The 23,949-nt window shown below is 37.4% G+C and overlaps 1 protein-coding gene across 3 annotated transcripts; it reads left to right on the top strand.

Moving 5' to 3' along the window:
- The first annotated feature begins 65 nt into the window (after nucleotides 1-65).
- LOC137951568 (uncharacterized) lies at nucleotides 66-23,732 on the top strand. 3 transcript variants are annotated; one of them, XM_068798322.1, is made up of 17 exons: nucleotides 66-282; nucleotides 524-728; nucleotides 1,326-1,634; nucleotides 1,746-1,835; nucleotides 2,658-3,131; nucleotides 3,364-3,471; nucleotides 4,701-4,831; nucleotides 4,956-5,088; nucleotides 5,391-5,751; nucleotides 5,843-6,330; nucleotides 6,517-6,696; nucleotides 6,779-6,937; nucleotides 16,817-16,891; nucleotides 17,532-17,676; nucleotides 21,579-21,772; nucleotides 22,700-22,915; nucleotides 23,038-23,732. In XM_068798322.1, the coding sequence occupies exons 1-17, from the start codon at nucleotides 74-76 to the stop codon at nucleotides 23,665-23,667; spliced, it is 4,107 nt and encodes a 1,368-aa protein (XP_068654423.1). In that variant the 5' UTR covers nucleotides 66-73; the 3' UTR covers nucleotides 23,668-23,732. The 3 variants fall into 3 exon arrangements, with proteins under 3 accessions (XP_068654423.1, XP_068654422.1, XP_068654424.1); XM_068798321.1 differs by having other exon boundaries at nucleotides 21,564-21,772; XM_068798323.1 differs by lacking the exon at nucleotides 66-282 and having other exon boundaries at nucleotides 581-728; nucleotides 1,312-1,634; nucleotides 21,564-21,772.
- Nucleotides 23,733-23,949: the final 217 nt, after the last annotated feature.

Genomic DNA, 23,949 nt, shown 5'->3' with positions numbered 1-23,949 from the left:
CGGATTCGCGGGCCTATTTAAATTGGAGCAGAGGATCCTACCACCGCTTCGCTAGTCGTAAACGTAAACGAAAATGCTAGGAGCAGCAGCAGAGGCACCTCGGGTGCCGGCTACTATACCCTCCCATGACGAAGCCGTAAGCCATGTCTTCACCAAACTCAAGCTTTACTGCCTAGATCTTCTCAACCTTCTCCAAAACCCTAAGAAGTCCTGCCCGACCCTAGCAGAAATGGCGGATTTTCTTAGTCGTACTCCTGGTTATGCGTTGCAGCCTTGTCTCGAGTACGTTATTTGTGGTTTCTTCTGGCTCTGCTTCGAGTTTTTTACTTTGTGTTTTTACTCATTGACTGACTTTTTGTATGAATTTGCTGGGGTTATTACTTGCTTGCTTGCTCAGTGGTCGTCGTACTTACTGAATTTTATTTTATTTGTTAAGAAAACCTTTAGAACTCACCTCGAAATCTCTTGTATTTGAATGTCATGATGTGTTTGTTTTGTGATACGTACTTGTTTTACTTTTCAGCTATACCCTGTTCCCTTTGCTGCTTCTTCTCGATGCGGCTGTCCTATGCAGGGGCAGGGCATCCCGGAAGGTGGAGAAAGAAAATGAATTCGGAATGGCTGATGCTTCCCATAAACCGTATGTGATTGGCGATATTGTGGCAGAAGGTGTGCTTGTATGCCTAGAGGAACTACTGAAAAAATGTTATTTTGGGTCAGTGAACCAGGTATTTATGTTCTTAGTTGAAATATTTTCGATCATCCGTTCAACCCAGCTTCCTCACTCTGTTTCAAAGTTATGTTACTCTGTCAATTCGTAGATTGCTTTCTTCATGATTTGATAATCTGTTTCCTTCAATTCTGCTCCACTTTATACTTACTGTTCCATTGAAACACTTTTTATTTTTTGGAAAAAGGAAGCACTTACTTTGTAAATCATTTGAGCCATGGATCAATCGCAATCCTACAGAATTCAACTTTTCAACTTGTTAATTTAAAAATAGCATCATGATGTAGCCACTGAGATTTCCCTAACTGTCGCATGCTTAATCATATTATTTGGTGTACCCTAGCTGTCCTAGCATGTAATTATCTGGTTGGTTGATTGTGAAAAAGGTGCTTACTCTGAAAAAATAAAGTATAAATTTTTTCATATAAGTGTTCATCACAGTCTTTTTTGCTCCTTTTGGTTTTGAGTTGACTAATCCAAAATCACCATTTTGGGATAAGAAAAGCTGCAGTATTCTTTTCATTTAAAAAAATAAATTGGAATTTTTTATACTAGGAATTTGCTAACCTGTTTGTGAGAAGGGATGACTTTTCAGATGGTTGTGGTCCTGAAGAAATTGGCAACTGGGGCTTCACTTTCTTCTTCTGAGGCATCGGAAGAATTTCGTGAAGGGATAGTTCGTTGCTTCAGAGCACTGCTGCTTAGGCTACATCCTTGCTCTGATACTTCATGCTCATGTAAAAGGATCACTGCTTTGCCTGCCTTTATTTTGGGAGAGAGTTTGCAGGCCGAACTCATGGCCCCTTTTGGATGTTCCTTTGAAGCAGAAGAGTGTTTACTTGCATTCTTCCAGTCACGTGAAGCATCCCCTGCAGTTGGACACTGGTTATCTCTTCTACTTCAGGTGGAATAATTTCTAATGCATTTGTGCATTTGTTTGGTGTTTTAGTGTTCCCTTCTCATTTGGGTGTGTTAGAGAATCTGAACAACCTACTTTGACTTTGACTGCGAGAAGATTGCAGATACTGAGGCAGTTAGAGGACTTCATGGAAGTGGAAAGCTCCGGAAAGAAGCATTTTTAACACTTCGGGTGCTTGTTGGAAAGGTATATTCTGAATTTTGTGTATGCTTACAATCATGTGCCAGTATATACCTTCTTGTTATTCTATTGGTGAAGTACAGCAATTTTAATTTGTTATAAAATAGCATTACATCCTGCTTTCTAAACCACTTTATCTTTTGTATGGGCATGATTAGCAATGTTTCCAAAGATCATTTTAAGCAATTGGTAACTGTATTGCACCTTTTCTGTTTGGAACTTGAATTTAATCCTGGTATTTGTCGGATGAATTTTTGTTTTTGACCATTTTTCTTAGTGATCATCCATGAATACATTCATGACAGTGAAACTATATTTACATCAACAGAGGCAGTTTTTTTAAATAATAAATGCATGTAGCATTCATAAAATTAATCCCTGGAGGTTGAGTAAAAAATGTCAGTTGTTGCTGTTTGAAGTTTTCATTTATCCTTGTGGAAGCTCAGCCACTTGGGGCGTATCTTGTGTGAGGTATTGGTTTCTGGTCTCACTATGGTCTGGGGTTCAACATTCAAAAAAAAAAAAAATTCCATTTATCTTTTGAATTCTTATATGTGTCAATCTGTCTTTCTCAAAAAGGAAAAAAAGGGCTGATGTGTGTTTCAAAAATAAATTTTCATCTATCAAAGTAATGGTGTTGGGGGGGGGCTTTAAATGCTTGTTAACATCATGGTTTTTTTGCTTTTCATATGCTTGCAGATGCACTGTACAAACACATTTGGTTTTTTTTGCTGAAAATAATGTAATTAATGTGCTTAAGTGCCAGAAGTATGTGGTTTTAGGTCAAGGAATGCCATTGTCTTAGATCTTATTTTTACTTACCTGCAGGTTGGTACTGCAGATGCACTGGCTTTTTTTCTACCAGGTGTGGTTAGTCAGTTCACAAAAGTCCTACATGTTTCAAAAACCATGATTAGTGGTGCTGCCGGTAGTGCGGAAAGCCTTGAGAATGCAGTACGAGGTCTCTCTGAATTCCTTATTGTGGTACTTGGGGATGAGGCAAATTGTACTGGCCTTCGAATGTGTATGAATGAGATTACTGGTTGTCATTCCAATAAAGACAACAGTCCCCAGTCTATTCTTGTCACATTTCAGCAGTTGTCTGCTAAGACTCAAGTTCAACAAGAAAAGCCAGAAGAAAACTCAATCTGTCAGCCATATGGCGCCATTATTCCCATTTCTGATCTTAAAGAATCTGACTGTTCATATGCTTCTAGATCTTTTTATGTAAACCGCACAAAGGAATGGCTTGAAGAAACATCCGTACGTGTGGATAAACTTCTAGCTGCCACATTTCCACACGTAAGTTTCATCATGTTTGCATTTATGATATGCTTTTCTACCTGTGCTGTCACATTTACCCATGTAAGTTTAATTATGTATGGATTTATGATATGCTCTTCTACCTTTTGATTGTAACTAAAGAAACTCTGTACTGTCACATTTCCACATTTAAGTTTTATCATCTATGCAATTTTTATATGCTCTTTTACCTGTTGATCGTAACTAAAGAAATTTTGTGCTGCCATCTTAGTTATGTGTCCATCCTGCAAAGAAAGTGAGGAAAGGGCTTCTGGATTCAATATGGGGATTAGTTTCAAAGTGCAACTACACTCTGAAAAGGAGCAAGTTAATGTTTTTGGTGAGTTAGCATCTTCTACTGGTGCTGTTTGTACCTAAAAATAATATTAGATTCTTTGTTATTTTGATTGGTTCTGGAAAGAATGATAAACTGCTCATTCCATGTGAATTCTTATATGGTATATTATATTTCGCATTTTATTGACAATCTACAGTGGGACAGTACTTTAACTGGCTTTTCTTGAACATTCCATTTATGGTTTTATGCCATTATCTAGTGTAGCAGAGAATTGGCAGAACTTTAAGGAGTATAGAAAGGCAAAGGTTAAATTTTGAGACTTAAGTTGGTACCTATGTGGGAGATGACACCTCAGTGCTTTTTGCACTATTCTAATTAGCACAATGTGGTTATCCATCACAAAAGTAAAACATAAGGTTGCCGGCATTATTTTGGACTTTTTGGGTTTATAAATTGTTTACTTTATCCATTTGCTCTTGGTAGAGCATCCATATCTGATGCTTTTCTCTTGGTCTTCCATCATTCTTTTTGGTTATGACTATGCTATAAAATCACTTTTGTGTGAAAGCTGTTCTGTGTGAAAGTGCTGCAATTTATTGTGATTTGTTAAAGCATCTGGGGTCTATGTAAAAAATATGAGTAAGTGATGCAGCCATAGGAAAAATAGAGAAAACAGTATAAAGAGACTAATTAGGTCACTCCAAGGTTTATGACTATGCTTTCTGTCCCAATCGCTTCTCTGCTATTTTAGCAGATCTTTAAAGTTGTTTGGCACGAGTATGACTCTTGTTGATCTGTTCTTTCTCTTCCTCTCTGGGATCATGCTGTTCTGGCCTTTAGTTATCTACGATAGCATGAGCTGGAGTGGCTTAATTAAGAAAATCCTAGTCAAGAACTAAAACAAGCTGACCCTATCAAGATCTGCAAGTGAGAGAGGACCAGTTAAAAAAATTCTTATTAAGAATGAACATATTGGACTTTTTTTTGAAAGTTTCACATGTTGGACTTTGTTACTAAATTAATTATGTTTTGTAAATTTAGATATTTGGACTAGAAGATTAGGGTGACTAAAAGGAATCTTGAGCAGAACTTTGTTATTCCTTATTTACCTTGCTTCTTTTTTTTTGAGCTTCACTAAGCCGAAGCTCCTGGCTTGCTCCTGTTTGTTGTCATTGATATTTTTGACGTGCACTTGATTCATACTACTTTGGCAGCTTGGTGCTTTCATCTTTCTTCTTAATGTTTATGGATTGTTTTTATTAAAATTTCAGGAATGCATATGCATCTTAGTTTGTGATGATTCGGTGGATGTGTCTTCAGTTGCACAGGAGTTCCTTCAATCTGTACTTAGGGTGGTTGGGAAGTACTTAACCGAGGATGAAGTTGCTGAAACTTTTAACAGGTTGATAACTCATTGTTCCCCTCCATGGTTGTCTAGTATTCATTTTCTTTAATCAGTAAAATTGTCTAGGATATACCATAGGCATTTATTTCCTAGGTCTGCTGAAGTCACTTTTCTGTACTAGGCTCATAGAGAAACTGCCAAAATTGATGCTTGGAAATGAGGAAGCAACTGCACTCTCATATGGTCAGAGATTACTGGCACTGATGTATCATGCAGGTCCTCAACTTGTGGTGGATCATCTTCTTTTGTCTCCTGTAAGTGGGACAAGACTAAATATGATGGACGAAAAGTTTACTGATATAAAATGTCGTCTAATTTCCTTATCCATGTCTCAAATAATATTGTAATCAATCTTAAGTATATATTTTTTTCCCGAGACATTTTCTTATCATAATTTCTTCTTCTTCTTTAGGTTTATAAATTCTTTGTTTCACTATTTTTAATGTTAGATCCTTGGAATTCTTTCTTCATAAAATCTCATCTCTATTCTGAAAGAAAAAAATTGCTAGATCCTTGGACCATGACGAGTAATCCAGTTGTATGATTGGATTTGCAGGTTTCAGTTGCTCGCCTATTGGAAGCATTAACCTTATCTTTGAGTCATAATTCAGTCTTTTCTGGTTCTTTTGACAAGCTTATTTTAGCAAAACAAAACTCTGCTGGATACCTTCACTCAGTGGGAGAGTTGAGAACTGGATTTTGCTTTAGTGCTGATGCCCAGACTGTGGATAATGCCCGTCAGCCTATGCCCCTACATTCTGGTTCTTCCACTCGAAACATACTAAACTCTGTGGAAGATGTCCCTAAATATTTTGAAATTCCTCGCATGCCACCATGGTTTGTTTATCGCGGAGGCCAGAAGCTATACCAGGTTCTTGCAGGAGTACTTAGACTTGTTGGTTTGTCCACAATGGCAGGTCTCTGGAGCTCTTGAAAAGCGACTTTTTTCCTTAAATTACGTCTCATTTTAACTCCTGTATATTTATGTTTTCCTTGTCATTTGACCAGACCAGCGGAGCAAAGTGCCGTTATCCATTCTCATTGATCATCTGATGGACAATTTTCGTAAACTTATCTCCGAGCTTCGGATCAGAGAATATAGTAAAGAAAGCTGGCATTCTTGGTATGTCAGAAGTGAGTTGGGGCACTTACTTCGTCAAGCAAGTACTACTGCTTGCGTTTTAAACGAGATCATATTTGGCACATCTGATAAGTGCATTGAACAATTTGGGAAAATGTTCTGTCAATACTCTGAGGACATCAAGTTTTTTTATGGTATTCGAAATTCTATGGTTAGAGATTCTCTCTGGAAAGTCACTGGTGGAAACGAAGCAAGCGTTCATTTGATTGATTGTGTTGGTAGCATATTACATGAATATTTGTCTTCAGAAGTTTGGGACCTTCCCACAGATAAATATTCCTCTAAATTAGCTCAGGATGCAGAAGTGGAGCATCTGAGTTGTCACTTTTTCCAGGACACTGCAGCGCTGCACCGGGTCTCTCTCTCTCTCTCTCATTCAGTGGTCCAGTTTTTGTCTTTTCCTTTTCATCAATTTCCTGCATCCATTTTCAAATTGAGATGTACTGATTTTGGATCACCTACAATGAGGACTCATTGGCTGGTCTTGCCAAGTGCATCACCTACTTGACACACTTATTATAATGTAGTTTCTTTGAAACAGGTTATTCTAGATGGGATTGGTATTTTCAGTATAACTCTTGGAAGAGATTTCTTAAGCAGTGGTTTTCTACACACATCCCTTTATCTTTTGCTGGAAAAGCTTATCTGTTCGAGCTACCAAATACGGAGTGCTGCAGATGTTGTCCTACATATGCTCTCTACATCCTGTGGGCATTCTACTGTGAGTCTTGGTAGCTCTACTTTATTCATTTGGTGGCTGAAGTTTCTCTGAAGTGTAAAAAATTTATCTTTCTTGATGACAGGTTGGAGAATTAGTTCTAGCAAATGCAGACTATATAATTGACTCTTTATGTCGACAGTTACGGCATTTGGATCTCAATCCTCATGTGCCTGATGTGCTAACAGCTATACTATCCTTTATTGGGGTGGCTCATGAAATATTACCGTTATTAGAGGAACCGGTAATTTATCTTTTTCTTGCATTAGAATCATAAAAAAATGATGATCTTCGTCTAACTTTATTTTTCCTTGTAAGCATAGACCAAATAGTTAGTGTTTGGATCATAATGCATATACCAAAGTAACATATTTGGCGTTTCGACATCTGATTGTAGCAGCAGTCATATGGTGCAGTGGATATTGGGGGGTGACGGGTGTAGCTATTAGGTTCACACATAAGACAAAAGTGAACTGTTGATGGGTTTGAAATGCTAAAAAATGTGAATCTTTACCCGTTTTGGTTTGTCTTTAATTCCATGTAGACAAAGTAGCTGCATTATGTGGATCATTTTTTCAAATTGCCAACCATTTATTTCCTGTCATGGATCTCTGCAATTAAAAAAATATTATAGGGCACATCACTTAGGAATTAAATGTATCTAGGAATTTCTGATATGTATATAAATTTGATGTTGTCTATCTAAAGATTAAATTTTTTTGTTGAATTTAGAACGCCTTTACTGAAATCTTGAGCAAGGTGAGAGAGGGAGAAAGAAAAAGAAAGAGAGACAGAGTTCTTGGGTAGAGAGGAGAGAAGAGAAAAAAAAAAGGAAAAAGAGTTTAGGCTAGAGAGGAAGCCTTCACGAGAGAGAAGTAGATAACTACTTCACTTTCTTATTATTAATTTGAGTACAAACACCTCTAGTTATAGTACAAGAAAGTAGTAGAGTCCAAGTACAATTAAACTATCATTCTCCTAATTACATCCAAACTATAACTCTTAAAGATAAGCCTATCATAATAAAATAACTCAACATAATTAAAAGACTAACATAACTAAAACTAAAACTCTTCTATGAGGACGTGATCATATGATAAAGATGTCAGCTCATAGTTATCATTGTGGGTCCCACTTGATCTTCTAACTCATTCTAGCTTGTGCTTCACATCTTCCAACTCATGCCAGTGCGTGTGATGATTCATTATGTCATCTCACGTTCTCATGGTGGGTCCCACATTGTAACACTCCCCCTCAAGCTGGGGGTGAGAAAATGTCGTAAATGCCCAACTTACTGTAGATGGTGGACAAGATCTTACGAGTGATTGGTTTGGTGAGAATGTCTGCAACTTGGCTTTGTGAAGATATATGTTTGAGAGATAATATGCTGGTTTGGAATTTTTCTCGTTTGAAATGGCAATCTACTTCAATGTGCTTTGTTCTCTCATGGAAGACTGGATTTGATGTGATATGTATTGCTGCTTGATTATCACAATATAGATCCATAGGAACTTCTTTATAGAATCCCAGTTTAGTGAGAAGGGATCTGGTCCATAGAAGCTCACTAATTATGTGTGGCATTGCTCTGTATTCTGCTTTTGCATTAGACCTTGCAACTACATTCTGCTTCTTGTTTCTCCATGTAACCAAGTTCCCTCCAACCATTGTACAATATCCCGAAGTAGATTTTCTATCATTCGGGGATCCAACCCAGTCTGCATCTGAGAATCCTTTTATGTTGAAGTGACCATGGTTCTTATAGAGAATCCCTCTTCCTGGAGCTCCTTTCAAACATCGCAATATCCTTTCTAGTGCTTGCCAGTGATTGAGTTGTGGCTTGTGTATGTATTGACTCACCACACTTACTACATATGATATATCTGGCCTTGTTACACAAAGATAAATGAGTTTCTCCACAAGTCTTTGATATTTTCCAATATCCACATCTTCTCTAGTACCTGTAGATAATTTTGTATTTGAGTCCATATGGGTTTCTGTTGGTCTACACCCCCATCATTCCTGTGTCTTTTAGTAGATCAAGGACATACTTCCTTTGAGATAGTACAATCCCATGTCTGGATTGTAGTACTTCAATACCCAGAAAATATTTAAGTAGTCCAAGATCTTTTGTCTTGATTTCTGCATATATCTCTTCTTTGGTTTCCTTAATGCCCCTCGGGATCACTACCGGTTAAGACAATATCATCAACATATACTGCCAAAATCACCTTGCCTTTAGGTGTCTTTAATAAATACGGAGTGATCTACATAACATCTATGAAATTTTGCCCGCATGAGTGCTTGGCTAAATTTATCAAACCATGCACGAGGAGACTGTTTCAGACCATAAAGAGATTTCTTCAATCAACATACCGACTCCCCCTCAACCACAAATCCAGGTGGTTGTTGCATAAAAATTTATTCCTTGATATCCTCATTAAGAAAATATTTTTCATATCAAGCTGATTTACTTGCCAGGAAGAATTAGCAACCAAAGATAATAAAATACGTACCGAGTTCATTTTGGCCACCCGAGAGAATGTTTCCTCATAATCAATTCCATAACACTGTGTATAGCCTTTAGCAACAAGATGAGCCTTAAGGCGAGCAACGGACCCATCCAAATTGTGTTTCACAGTAAAAACCCACTTACAACCGATATGTTTCTTATCTGATGGAAGAGGAACAAGAGCCCATGTCTGATTTTCATAGAGTGCCTACATTTCTTCGTCCATTGCTGCCCTCTACCCTAGATGTTTGAGAACCTCCTACTAGGACTGCAGGACTGCAGGACTGATATGGAGGAAATAGATGAAAGCAATTGACAACATAAAGGAGATAAACGATGGTGAGACACAAAATTGGATATGGGGTGAGAAGTAGAGGGCTTAGTGCAAGATTTGGGTTCTTTTTGCAAGGCAATGGGACGCGTATCATATCGTGGGCTAAAAATAGCATGAGAAGATGGACTTACCTCGGTGGGATCCGTAAACTCAGCAGGTGTGGTGTCAACCAGTGTCTTTGGGGGTTGTACAAATTCCGTAGCACGGGGCACAACCGGTCAAGGAGAAGCTGGTATTGAAGATCGACTTGGAGGAGCCTTGTCAGAGTAATATAAAGAGTTTTCAAAAAAATTTATATCCCTAGACACAAGCAACCTTTAGAGAGTGGGATTATAGCAAATATAACCCTTCTGTGTGTGAGAGTATCTTAAGAAGATATACTTGACAGATTTGGGATCAAGTTTACTGTGTTGTGGAGTGGTAATATGAACAAAACATTGACAACCGAAGACTTTCAAGGAAAGTGAAAAAGGATCATCATCTGGCAACAATAAGGAGTATGAGGATTTATGACTGAGAACGGAAGAGGGTAGTCTATTTATAAGAAAGCATGCAGTAAGGATGGCATGCGGCCAATAAAAGTATGAGACTTTCATGGTATATAGTAAACTGCGAGAGCATTGTCAGAGTAATATAAAGAGTTTTCAAAAAAAGTTACATCCCTAGACACAAGTAACCTTTAGAGAGTGGGATTGTAGCAAATATAACCCTTTTGTGTGCGAGAGTATCCTAAGAAGATATATTTGACAGATTTGAGATCAAGTTTACTGTGTTGTGGGGTGGTAATATGAACAAAACATTGACAACCGAAGACTTTCAGGGGAAGTGAAAAAAGATCATCATCTGGCAACAATAAGGAGTATGGGGATTGATGACAGAGAACGGAAGAGGGTAGCCTATTTATAAGAAAGCATGCAGTAAGGATGGCATGCAACCAATAAAAGTATGAAACTTTCATGGTATACAGTAAACTGCGAGCTACTTCAAGAAGATGACGGTTCTTCCGTTCTGTTACACCATTTTGTTGAGGGGTGTAGGCACACGATGTTTGATGGATAATCCCATTCTCTTGACAAAAAAAGTCAAGGTCTCTGGAAGTATATTCTTTGGCAATATTAGATCGAAGTACTTTTATTTTCTGACCAAATTGAGTGAGTACCATAGCATGAAAGGATTTAAATATGGATGGTATTTCAGAATGTTCTTTAAAGAGAAATAACCATGTGTTACGAGTAAAATCATCAATAAATGTAATAAAGTACTTGACTCGGGAAGTTTAGCCTTGCTTCTGAAGTGGATATGGAAGTTCAAATTCATCAAACCTTTGGAAGGATATGGTTCGTACCAAGTTGGGTTGGAATTCTTTATGGTGGATGTCAGGGGGAAATCGGAGAAGGCTATCATCAATTTGGAGATCTCTTTATTTACTTCTTCCAGATTTCTCCTCAGCTTGTAGATTCTTTGTGGGTAACGGCATGTCTCTTAAATTTTGGGACGATTGGTGGACAGGACAGGAACCATTGAGAAACTCTTTTAGCAGTCTATTTCTTATCTCCACTCAAAGGGAGATAACAGTGGCAGATGCTTTCGAGGGAGCTGTTTTGAGTCTTCATCCCAGAAGGGGTCTTTCTGATGTAGAAGCAATGGAAGCAAGCCGTTTACTAGATTCTTTGAACCATGTCAGGATGAGGCCTTCTAATGCAGACAAGCTCATATGGTGGCCTGACAAAAGCGGCAAATTCTCAGTTGCATCTGCATACAGACACATTAATGGTTGGGATTCAACGCAGAGTGAGCTTGATATTTACTTTGTGTGGCAGCTTTGTTGCCCTCCAAAAAATAAAATTCTTCATGTGGAGTGCTTGCCAAAATAAGATCCTTATAGCGGATGTGCTTCGAAGAAGGGGTCACCCCTCAATAGACTTGCTATGTCCTCTTTGTAACATTGAAGATGAATCCGCCAGCCATACCCTGTTATTATGCCCGTACTCTTGGAAGGTTTGGTCCTCTATCTTTTGCAAGTTCGATTTGCAAATATGTATCTCTGCAGATCTGTTCAGTTTTAGCAAGTCAATCTATGGTTATCCCCTTCCTGGGCTCGGTAAAATGATGCTATCGGCATGTGTCAGTTTTGTGCCATGGGGGATTTGGAATGAATGGAATAGGAGGCGGTTCGAGGCTAAATTTGAATCTGAGAAAAATGTAGCGAACAAAGTGATGGGCCAAATATCCATCTGGCTCTTGACAAAAAAACATTTTTGTTCTTTCAAGGGCACTTCTATTCGTGAAAACTGGAGCAATCTAGCAAGGTTGCATTTGGGGACCAAGATTCAAGTTATGAAAGAGTGGGCGCCCCCAGAGGTTGGATACTTAAAATTGAATTTTGATGGTTCTTCTCTCGGTAATCCGGGGATCGCAGGTTTCGGAGGTGTGATTTCAGACTCATTTGGCAATCAATGGTTTTCTTATGCGGGTCCATTAGGCATCTCCAACTCAACGTCTGCAGAGCTTCATGGTCTTCTCAACGGGCTCCGGATTTTCAAAGATAAATGTAGTGGCCCAATTCACATTGAAGGGGATTCCAAGGTAGTCATTGGATGGGGCCGTGACACTTCATTTCCACCATGGAGGCATTGGGAAATCTTCCAAGAGATTTTAGAGATTACCTCACTATTTTCTTGTATTTGGTCTCACACTCCGAGATCTGCAAATTCGGCAGCAGATGTGCTTGCCAAACAGGGAGCATCTCTTCAACATCTTGTTGTTATGGATCTGCTCCCTATCTCTTTGTAAACTTTTTGTTTTTAATGGATTACATCTTTATCAAAAAAAAAAAAAAAAAAAGTACTTGACTCGGAAATATTTGAGACGCACAAGGGTCCCCATACATCTGTATGAATTAATGAAAAATGAGCAATACTTTTAAAGTTTTGGGCAAGGTGAGTATGTTGTCCTCTGGTGTTTGCTCAATTGACAGACTTCACAATTTAACTCTGACCTTTCTTTAAGAGTAGGAAAAAGACGATGAAGAGATTGTGCGGATGGATGTCCCAACCGATTGTGCCATAGACTTGTCTCAGTTTCACTGGTTGAAACGGTATTTATTTTAGGCACGTTCAGGTAGTAGAGTCCCCCTTGTTCACGACTTCCACCAATCACCTGTTTCATTATAAGATCCTGAAACACACAAGAAGTGGGTGAGAAGGTGATGGAGCTATTAAAATATTTTGTGAGTTGACTAACAGATAAAAGATTCTAGGGAAAAGTAGGAACAAAAAGAATATCTGTGAACGGAAGTGATGGTATAGTAGAAGTTGATCCTTTCCCGAGAACTTTAGTTTGTGAGCCGTCAGCTATGGTAACAAATTTATGTGAGACAAAGAGATATTGAGTGTAGTAGATTTTTGTTACCTGTGAGATGTTTAGAGGCAATGACAATACTACCAAAAGGCAATACTATCCCTTATTGGGGATTTCTAAATAAAATTTAATATTTAAAATTTAAAAATCGAACATTTTTACCCCTCTCCCTCCCCTTCCGATCCTTCAATGACAAAAGTCACAAAGACGGAAGTGAATTCGCTCTTCCTTCTCGACAAAAGGGGGGAAGGGTAAGCTTCACCCACTTCTTCCATTAATCTTTTTAAAATTAAAACTATTTATTAAAATATTATATGATAGCAAAAGATGATTATACATTTTTTGTATCTATTAGGTTAACAAGGACATATTTGAAAATTTACCATGTTTAATAACATAACATCTAGATCATCATAATTAGAAATATGGCATATAAGAAAGCCTTATTTAGAGATATCTTTTATTTTAAAAAAAAAAAGGTCTTTGTTTTCCAATAAAATATGAGTCGTTCATAGAGATGTAATGGAAAAGTCAGTATGAAAAATTGTTGTCAAATGAAATTATCTTATGTCCTTATGAATTATGAATCAACTAGCTTGGTAAAAGGGTTAGTGGTTTTTGCATTAATCAATTGTTGTGAGTTCGACAGTGATCGTCAACTCGGTTGATCACATTATTCCTAATCTCACCACTTGGATCCCCCTCGTGGGTTGGTTGAAATTATAATTTGTTAATAGCTCATCAGGTAATTCAAAACCTTCTAGCAGGGGAGAGTTCATAAGAGAACAATATTGCCTAGTCGCCGATACATGTCATGTATTGAGCTACATGATATCGAGGCAATTATTACTGGGTTTTAATTTTTTTTATCTAATTTACTTGACACATTCAAAACAACACCTATATGTGACATGTGAGCCCTAAAGGGCATACAAGTCTTTGTTGGCATATTTAATTCTCCCTGTGTTTTGGTCTCAAGATCCCCATTAAGGTAGTTTTTATGATAACAAACACTTAAGCTACTAATGAAGTGTGTTAAATATGTTTTTTATGGCACAAAAAATCTCATAGGTAATTTTTGGTTGCATAATGTTCGATAGGCAACGGATCGTCTACACGGTCCATTGGAAAAGAAAACAAATAGCTCAAAGAAAGTGCACTGTCCGAATGGTCTAGGAGCACCAGAGAAAGCTCTTTGAAAGCAATTGTTTGGGACACCCTCCAAATGGCCCAAGAGAACACTCAAGACAATAAAGCAACCAATTTGTCTAAATGGCATAGAGTCGGCCATTTGAATGATGAAGAGAGAAAAAACTCTATGCCAATCTGTTCGCCCAAAATATCCGAATAGCCAGCCCAACAAAGGCAAGAAGAGAACATAAGAAGAAAAGGCCTACAAAGAAGACCGTTTGATTGGATAAAAACTGTCTGAACGGATATGAGAGAGAAAAGCTACTGGAAGAATCGACCCGACGAATTGTTCGAACGGTTAGGCTAAAGAAGTCGAATGCCTAGGAAAGAGAAAAGGCACAATGACAAACCATTCAAACGAATTGAAGAAAAGCATATGGGCATTTATTGATGACCGTTCCATCAAACCATAATCATCCAAACGATACATTCTAGAAAAGTTGTAGAAAGATATTAAAAGTTTTCAGTATTTCAAAAAAAATAAAAAAAAGAGAGATTAAAAGTTTTGATTTAGCCAAGATCAAAATCTGTAAGTGACCTATGTGAGTTGCAACTCATAAAAAAATTAAGTATTTTCCCATGATTTTTATCAAGATTTCACCAAGCTTTACAAAAGGACAAAATGTCCTTTCAAAGCTCAATGGCTCCATTTGTTAATGTTGAGATTTCATTTATTTAAGTTGTTTTTGCCCCCAAAGTTTGATATTCTTGACCGGTAAGTCTCCTACGATCACTCATTGATTTTAGAGTTCAAATTTTTGAATATTTGATAAGCCACTTTCAAAGGAGTTAAGTATTCTAAGCTTTTACTTTGAAATTCTTAATTGCTTAGCATAATCGTTGCTAGAATTCGAGCATTAGTACTTTAAAATCATATTATTTAGTTTAGAAAGAGAACTTGAAGTAGCATTTGCATAGTATTAAAAAATTTAGGGCTGATTTTCAAAATCAATTTAGCACACTTGGTCAAGTAAATTTGAACTAGTGATCTTGTACTTTGATTCCTTAAAACTATTTAGATTATTACTTGTTGGTCTTGAATTGTGAAATCCATTTTGAAAGTGTGTCCTCCATTTCAAAAACCTATCTGATTTCATTTTGAGTTTCAATTTTGAAACTTTAATCAATTAAGGACTATTTGAGTTGTTGTTAATAAATTAAGACTATTAAGGAATAGTTCCACATGGATTAGTGAGTACAAAGATCTTAAGTTTATTAGCTGGAAAAAAGGTTTTCTAAGTTGCCTAGTCATTTTGGGATGGGCCTTGGACCCAACTTCATATGGAATCAGAGCGGGTACTCATATGTGGGCCTACACCTAAATTATCAATTTGCAGAGCCACAAAAAAAGGCCTACACTTAAATTATCCACTTGTAGAGCCACAAAAGAGGGCCTACACCTAAATTATCCACTTGTAAAACCACAAAAGAAGGCCTACACCTAAAATTATCTACTTGTAGAGCCGTAAAAGAGGGCCTACACCTAAATTATCCACTTATAAAGCCACAACAAAGGCCTACACCTAAAATTATCTACTTGTAGAGCGACAAAAGAGGATCTACACATGAGGGGGAGTGTTAAGGAATAATCCCACGTGGGATAGGCCTTGGACCCAACTTCACAAAGACCACCTCTCTTCGTTCGTGGCTGTGGATTAACTGCTAATAAACCTTTTGTGAGTTTAAGTTGTGTTGTTTAGTTGGCTGCTAAAATTCTGTTGAGGGTATAAGTTGGAGAGTCTTGTTTTTTGTTACTGAAAATCCCTGTGTAGGTCTAGGTAAGTGTACCTAATTGTCGTTGACTGTAAGTTCTTGTGTAGGCTGATATTGCTGAAAAATTCCTTTATGGGTGGCAAGAGTGCCTAGTGAGTTGTTGCAAATCCCTTTATGGCTCTAAGCAAGAGGGCCTGATTAGTTACTAACAAATCTCTTTGTGGATCTAGGTTGGAAGTCTAGTTTGCCATTGAAAATCTATGTGAGCGAGTACATTATAAACTGACCGATGTGGTCAATCAAGTGGATAAGTCTCTGTGTGGGCAACATTATGATTAACACTTGAGACAATTTACTGTAGACACCATGTGACTTTCCAAACATAGTGAATTAACTCTGAGCTGAAAATACCTTAAGAATGGATTAGCAACTTGAGTTTGGGTTGTGAACTACTATAAGTCTCTATGTTTTGTTGTGATTTATTACTTGTGCATGTACTTGATTTTGAATGAATTAGGGAACCTCCCTTAGGTTTATTGCTACTGGACCTAACACCTTGTTTTGGAAAGCGATTTCACTGTCAGTTGGCCACTAGGAACAAGAGCCCATTGGGTTCTTTTTAATGTATTTGGATAAGTTTGGAGATATTATCAGAACATGAAATTGTTGCACAACTGCACACTCCTAGGAAATAGACATATCGACCAGGGAATGGGTTATCCTACAATAACTTGATTCGTATTTGATTTTTTTTTTTTTTTTTTATGTTTTATTTTCCTTTGCATTGAGGGTATCTCTTGCTTTGTACCTTCTCATCTTGCCTTGAGGATACTCTGCTGGGAGCTCTCTTTATAGAATCCTCTTTCATGCTAAAAGTAATGAATTTCTTGTGACTTCCTCAAACTTTTAGGTTTTCTTTCTCTTTTTTTACTTGAACTTTATTGGTTTAGTAAGTGAATGTGATTCTTTTTTGTTCTTTACAGAGACTAATCTAATTCTTGATGTATATTTCACAGATGCGAGTTGTTTCAATGGAGCTTGAGATTCTTGGTCGGCATCAACATCCAGAATTAACTATTCCGTTCTTAAAGGTCTTAATGTCTTTGTCAACATGTTTATTCTTGTTCAATAGTTCGACATTGTAGTTGGGTTTTTTATTTGGGATCTTCTCCATAGAACCAAACATTGTCTTTTTGAAACATTAGCTGCTATTATACTCCTCCAAGATTTGGACCCAAGAATGCTATCATTACCAAAAAAAGCATGTGGGTACTAAAGTCTCTTTTACATTTTTTGGGGTGCTTGAGACTAAAAACGTTTTCTTTCATATACATTTCTACCTCTTTGTGTAGAGTATTAACATTCACATAAAATGAGAGAAGCACCACTAAAGAGTTCTTGTCTTTCCACCTTGACAACTGATTGATGTAGATAAAGCTTCAGGTTCACTTCTACCACAATTTTGTAAAGAACCAGCCAAGAGCTTGAGATGAGTTGTGGCACCTCAAGTATGCATTAAGCTGGACTACTGTAGTATAAATTTTATAGGCTATCAAGATTATTGAGACTTTTTCATCTTGTGAACTTCCAAAACTGTACTCTAGTCAAATTGCTGTTATGCTAGTTTGTGCTTTCCTTTTTGCACGGTCTCTTTGCTATATTTATGGTGCCAACATGTGGAAATGTGATTCAACTTCTCTTTAATTGTGCTTGACTGATATTATGCTTTAGGCTGTGGGTGAAATTTCAAAGGCCTGTAGGAACGAGGCTTCTAGGGTGTCTGGGGATGCATATTCATTTCTTATGGACATTAAGACCAAGATGTCTGAATTGGAGCAAAAGGTGAAAGTAAATCAGAGTCAGAATTGTGTACATGGTAATTGTTACAAGTCTGATTTCTTTTGATCTGTTTTTAATCTAAAGATGGTGTGGAAGTTGTTGATGAACCACAAAAAGAACATTATTCATAATTTCTAGTTGAGTTAGCAAAGCCTTTTATTCATGATTAAATGTTCTTTAGGAGTGAAAAATAGCATCATATGTCAGAAAAGAAAATTTCTAAAGCTTTGCTGCTTTTTTAAAGTGCTTTATTCAATTTTCTTGTCTACCACTGAAAATGGGCTAGACAACTCAAAACTTCCCTACTAGTGATCAAGTTTGCGATATAGCAACTTGCTGACTTCAGTTCACAAATGGTGACAGAAGTAACTCTTCTCCTTTTCCTTGATGAAATTTATTTTCATAGGATCACATTAAAATACTAATTAACAGGTCTTAGATTGCATAAGAATTGAAATTATGCCTGAACTTACACGTTCTGATCAATATGAATAATCAGAGGCTACTTCAAATTACACCTGCCCTACATACAAAATACTCGTATTGCACTTGGACACTGCAAACAGTGTTTATACTCTTTGTTTTGTTGCTATGGCCATCCAAATGCCATTACATAGGGAGCTTGTGTAGGACCCACCTAAGTATCGTGACAAATTTTAAAATTTAGGTGGACTAGCTCAAATGAAAAATCATTTTTGAAAAGAGAAAATAAAGCACTGAATAAAAATAATTTTTGGTTTAACGATGATAAAGTACTTCTACAATGTGCATAAGTCTTGCATTTTGTACCTCTTTAAACCCTGTCCAAATCTTATCGATTGCATAAGGAACTAAAAAAAAAAGCCTAAACAGTTACAGTGTGGTATGCTGTTCTAAAGATGAATTCATCAATTTGTGATGGCTTCTCGTCATCAAGTAATGGAGATGTACTGCATAGAAAATTCTATTTGATATTAGCCTCATATAAAACTCTTCTCAACCTTCCAATTTATGGGACTCTTTTTTAGATACTCCTGCAGAAAAGTGCTTTCGTACTCTGTTTCAAAAAAAAAAAGTTGCTTTTGAACTTAGTTACACTTATCCTTGGATTTGGAGCAACTTCCTTGAACTCTAAAAATAAGTTTGGATTTTTTACTACTGCTATGTTTCTTAATGACAAGAAGGGATCAATAAATTCTGATTTTTTTTTATTTTCTTTTTGAAAAGTTGACTTACTTTAGCTTTTATAGTTAGAAGGGCATAAGAATTTACAATTGGAGAGGGATTATTTATTTATTTATTTTTAAGGAGAGGAATTTCCTCACGCCTCATACAACAATAGGAAAGGAGTGCCCAGTAGTCAGATGTTGACACGAGGTGCCCCTCTTTAGCTAGTCTGTCTGAAATATCGTTGGTTGTCCTAAAATTATGCTGCCACTGAACATTAAGGTGGCTACAATGAACTACAATTTCCTCAAATATGTATGCAGGCCTTCAAGGAGGTGGTCAGCCTCTTCTAATCTAGCTAACATCTCTAGTTGAATCTCCTTCAGTTGTTACTGGTGAGCTAAGTTTCCAGGAGTAGAACTTAATTCCTTACATGATAGCATTGGTTTTCTGCTTTGGCTGAGTCACATGAACCAAGAGGAATCAAGAATACGAGAAAGATTCTATTCATGTGGTTGCAGACAGCAGCCCCAAAACCAGCCAACCCCAGTTACCCAATGAACTCCCAGAGCTAAGCCTGCCTACTATGGGGGATGCAGGCAGACAGTCTAGCTGGAGTGCAAGCTGAAAAGGTGGAGACAGCCTTCCATTAGCGAAGAATGCTAGAGAGGCAAGGGTGGGCGACCCTTATGCTGGCCTGAAGAAAGATATTCTGAAGAGCATCTTCAACAACAATGGTCATCGATCTACATATTCCATTGATTGTTCTTTTGTTTGTCCTTCCAAAGGAACCATGAAATGGTTGCCACTGCCACAGCGACCTTCCAAAGAATCTGCCCAATGGGAAAGCTCCAATGTAACTTTAGGATAAGAAGTCCATGGGAAGAGGCTCAGACACTGATTTAGATTCCCATTTTACTGAAAATTGCATGTCAAACAGAGAAGCTGAAGGGGCTATGCAATAAAATGTGGTTGACTTATTCTTCCACAGCGTCATGGACATTGTGGAGGCTGTTCATCACCTGGCGGCCCTTCCTTGAGAGTAGTTTCTCACATGGAAGGATTTTTTTGGTAAGCAGCACAACATGTCAGATGGATTACCTTGAAGGGATTGAATAGAGATTTTGAAATATTTCAGTTGATACCATAGTCAATGGAGGAGTATCCTGCTAACAGCATGTAAGTGGAAAATTTTAGAAATCCATTAGGCTGTGCTGTCTTTATGGTGCTAGTGACAAGAATACACATATCCAAAGCTGAAACATTAATTTGAGGCATCTGCTTATTGCTGCATTAGGCACAACAGAGTTCCTTTAAAAGCAGCCAAATGTATCATGTGTTTGGGGTCTTATATCAACGGCCCAAGCCGAGCTGAGGTCAGCTCGAACCTTGGTAGGTTTGGGCTCAACTCGAACTTGAACATGAGCTCAAGCAAGACTAGAGAAAAATTTAATGGGCTTGAGTTCAGCTCATGCTTGGCTCAATTATAGGGTCGAAAGGAGCAGCATCACACCTCGTAGTTTAGGAAAATAGGAGAATCGAGTGCTCCACAAATGCCTGGTGATGGAAAATGTTAGAAAAAATAAATAAAGAGATTGAGGAAGAAGAGGTTAAGAGCTAAAAGGACAGGTGAAAGAAAGAGAAGAGATAAGAAGGCTGGAGGGAGGGGCTGCAATCCTCCCCTTTCTTTTTACTGGAAGGGTCAGCAGTGCCTCTACAGAATGAAAGAATGAAAAAAAAAGGAAAGTGAGGAAATGAGAGGAAGCAGACGGGGGAAGAAGAGGAGAAAGAAGAAGACAGGAGAACAAGAGGAGAAGAAGACGGGAGGAAAGAGTGATGTGAAGCATACAGGAGGAAGAAAAGAAGTAATAAGAAAGGTGGGAGGAGAAAGAAATGAGTGACGAGATACCCCAAGGAAGAAGAGTTTGAATAGATGTACTTGCTAGGCAGGGAGCTACCCTACAATCTCTGGTTGTAAGGGAAATGCGCCCTCAAACTCTGTAATGTTCTTCTGTTTTATTAATACATCTTTATCAAAAAAAAAAAAAAAAAAAAGATGTTTGTGTGCAAAACTCAATAAGAAAAGATGCCTCTCTGCATCAGTTATTATCGTGTTAGTTGTTTATGTTATACTTATAAATGAGAGAGAGCCTTAATGAGAGTGGGACTATTCTTTATTATTTTATGCTTGCTTTTTAACACTCCCTCTTCTGCTAAAAACAAGAGAAAAGCATGTCAGCTTTAATGAACTCTTGTTATATAAGTTTTATGAGTGGCCCAATGAGCCTTGAGCTGATTTACATAATGCATGAACTCGGCTTCAATTCAGTAAACAGGCCTTATTTAAGGTTGAGCTTGGTTCAAACATGAAATAAATCGGGCGGAATCGAGCTTAAAGCAAGCAGAGTCAGCCAAGCCCAAGCTGCTCCCAAACTGGCTTGACTGGTTGCTACCTCTATATTTCACCATTAAACCTTTACTACCAGATGCATTTATAGGAAAATTAGAATGCATTGTAAGTTTATCATGCAAGAGCGGAATGATAGAGTTTTCTTTACTTGCGTATAAGTGATGTTTCCTTTTATAGCACAACGTATATGAGAACTTTGATTTTATAATGCCTAAATTGTTGAGGTCTGATCTATAAGAGAGTGTTATAATAATGACTGACTGCAACATATGCAATATTTTATTCAATCTTTGAATTTCTTAAATGTTCTCTATTTGATATTTCATCCAAATCTCTTTCCTGTATGATTATTATTCATTGAGTTTAAGCTTGCCATGGGCCAGAAAAGGAAAATGTCCTAGTCAATGATATTGGACTCCAATTAGAGCATTGGGAAGAAATGCTACTTAAGCTGAATGAATCAAGAAGATATAGGCGCATCATTGCATCAATTGCTGGATCATGCTTAGTGGCTGCAACTCCTTTACTTGCTTCAATGACGGAAGCTGCATGTCTAGTGGCTCTCAGCATAGTTGAGGTACTATTTCTTGCTTCCATGATTAAAAAATCGTCAATCTTGTAAGCCTCAAAGTGTAAAACCATGAATCTGACTTAATTATTGCAAATGGTGCCTTTTACCTATTGTGCTCAATTGGCTTGTTGATTTCAGATTTATGTCAAATAGTTCATAAGGTCTTTCTTAAATTTTTATACAATTAGAATAGAAAACAGATAACTCAAATACTTTTACCCATTTGAACCTGTCAGAAAGGTGCTTCTTCAGGTCAATAGATGGGTAAATTTTCAAAGCAAGGTACATGCATTTGTCATTGACTTTTTTATGCAGTGAAAGTAGAACACTAGAAGACAAAATCTGTGTGGATAACTTATTTAAGGTAAAAGAAGAATCTTACTCGTCCTAGCTGTAGTATCTGTTCATCTTAGGAAATTTAGCAACCATCCTCTTTTCTACACTTGTTTATTCTAAAAAATAGTCAATAATCTTATTTTATTTAAATCTTAGTTGTAGGTCCTATGTCTTCTCTTTTTTTTAAGAAGAAAATGTCTTTTTTTTATTGCTACCTATTTGCTTTTTTTGTTTTTATAAAATCTTAATGGTTCATGATTATTACAGTCTAAATAACTCGAGTTGAATTATAAGTAGAAAATATGCTAGAAAAGTTCTATTATAGTAATGCTTCTTACTTTGACAATCTATCATTGAATTTAATAGGAATCTGGTTCAGGAGTTGTAAATAAGCAATTGGAGGGTGTTGCAATTATTGATAAAAATCGGAGAGCACCATTGGCTACAATATTATTCTGTTGTTCTGTGTTGCTCTTAGCCTTTGGCTGGATTTATTCACAAACCTACTCTGAACTTCTATGCTGTGTCATTGATCACTTGCATATGAATACCTGTTAGTAATTGATGCTTTTCCATGTAAAATATATGGTTCTGTAGGATGGAATTGCGACACTAGCTAAAGTGGAGGAAGCTTTCCGATATGAGAAGGAAAGCAAAGAAGAAATCGGACATGCAATTCTGGTTTGCTCATTTCAAGATGTTGAAGACGATATGGAGTCTACAGAAGAGGGAGTCGATGAAAATAGATTGCTTCCTGCAATGAACAAGATATGGCCATACTTGGTTATTTGTGTCAAAAATAGAAATTTGTTGGTAAGTTGTTTTGATCATTTGTTTCTGATGTTACAGCTTTACAAATTCTGACATTATATCCTTTTGTCAGCCAAGGTGTTTGATTTTAGTGATGTTTTATAAATTATTTGCTCTCCTTGCAGGCTGTACAGAGGTGTATGGGTGTAGTGAGCAGTGTGGTGCATATTTGTGGAGGGGATTTCTTTATTCGCCGGTTTTATACTGATGGATCTCACTTTTGGAACCTCTTGATCACGTCACCCTTTCATAAGAGACCTGTACCAAAAGAGGAAAAACCATTACTACTTCCCTACAGAGTTATGTCAGAAACTCAACTAGAATCTAGGGCTGAAGGTTCCACTATTAAGGTCCAGTCAGCCGTGCTGAACATGATTGCTGAAATCTCCAGAAATAAGAGGAGCTCGTCTGCATTTGAACAGGTCCTAAAAAGGGTCTGTGGCCTTGTAGTTGGAATTGCTTGCAGTAGTGTGACCCGTTTGCGTGAAGCTTCCATAAATGCTGTTTCTGGACTGGCATGTATGGATCCTGATTTAATCTGGCTCCTGTTGGCTGATGTTTATTACTCTTTGAAGGAGAATTTTCCTTCGCCACCTTCCTCTGATTTACCCGAGGCTGTGCGACTTTTACCTCCACCAACTTCCAAGGATTACCTCTATAAACAGTATGGAGGAGAAAGTTTTGGTTTTGATGCTGATCCCACTTCAGCAGAAGTGGTGTTCCACAGGTTGCAATCGGAAACTTTTTCTAAATAGATGTACAATACTAGTTTGAACCAAAAGAAAGAGCAAAAGTGTACAGCGACTGAAGAAATATTTATATTAAGTTCTCTCTTTTTGTATTTATTGATCGATTCAGTCCTACGGTTTTAGTCATAAAATAGGAAACAAATACTAAAGCAAACACAGGTACTCTCCTCTTAGCTCAGAAAATTCACTAAAGCAAAGCAAGTGACCTTGTGCACTTTGTAACTGTTGTGACTATGGTGTTTCGCTGGGGAGATTGAACAAAGTGTCAACTCACTATTTGATCGAACA

The sequence above is a fragment of the Aristolochia californica genome, unplaced genomic scaffold, assembly GCF_029961685.1.
Source record: "Aristolochia californica isolate CCGP_79_NKW_82.1479 unplaced genomic scaffold, dmAriCali1.0.hap1 SCAF_15, whole genome shotgun sequence".
NCBI lineage: Eukaryota > Viridiplantae > Streptophyta > Magnoliopsida > Piperales > Aristolochiaceae > Aristolochia > Aristolochia californica.
This window is presented reverse-complemented; position numbering and strand designations above follow the sequence as displayed.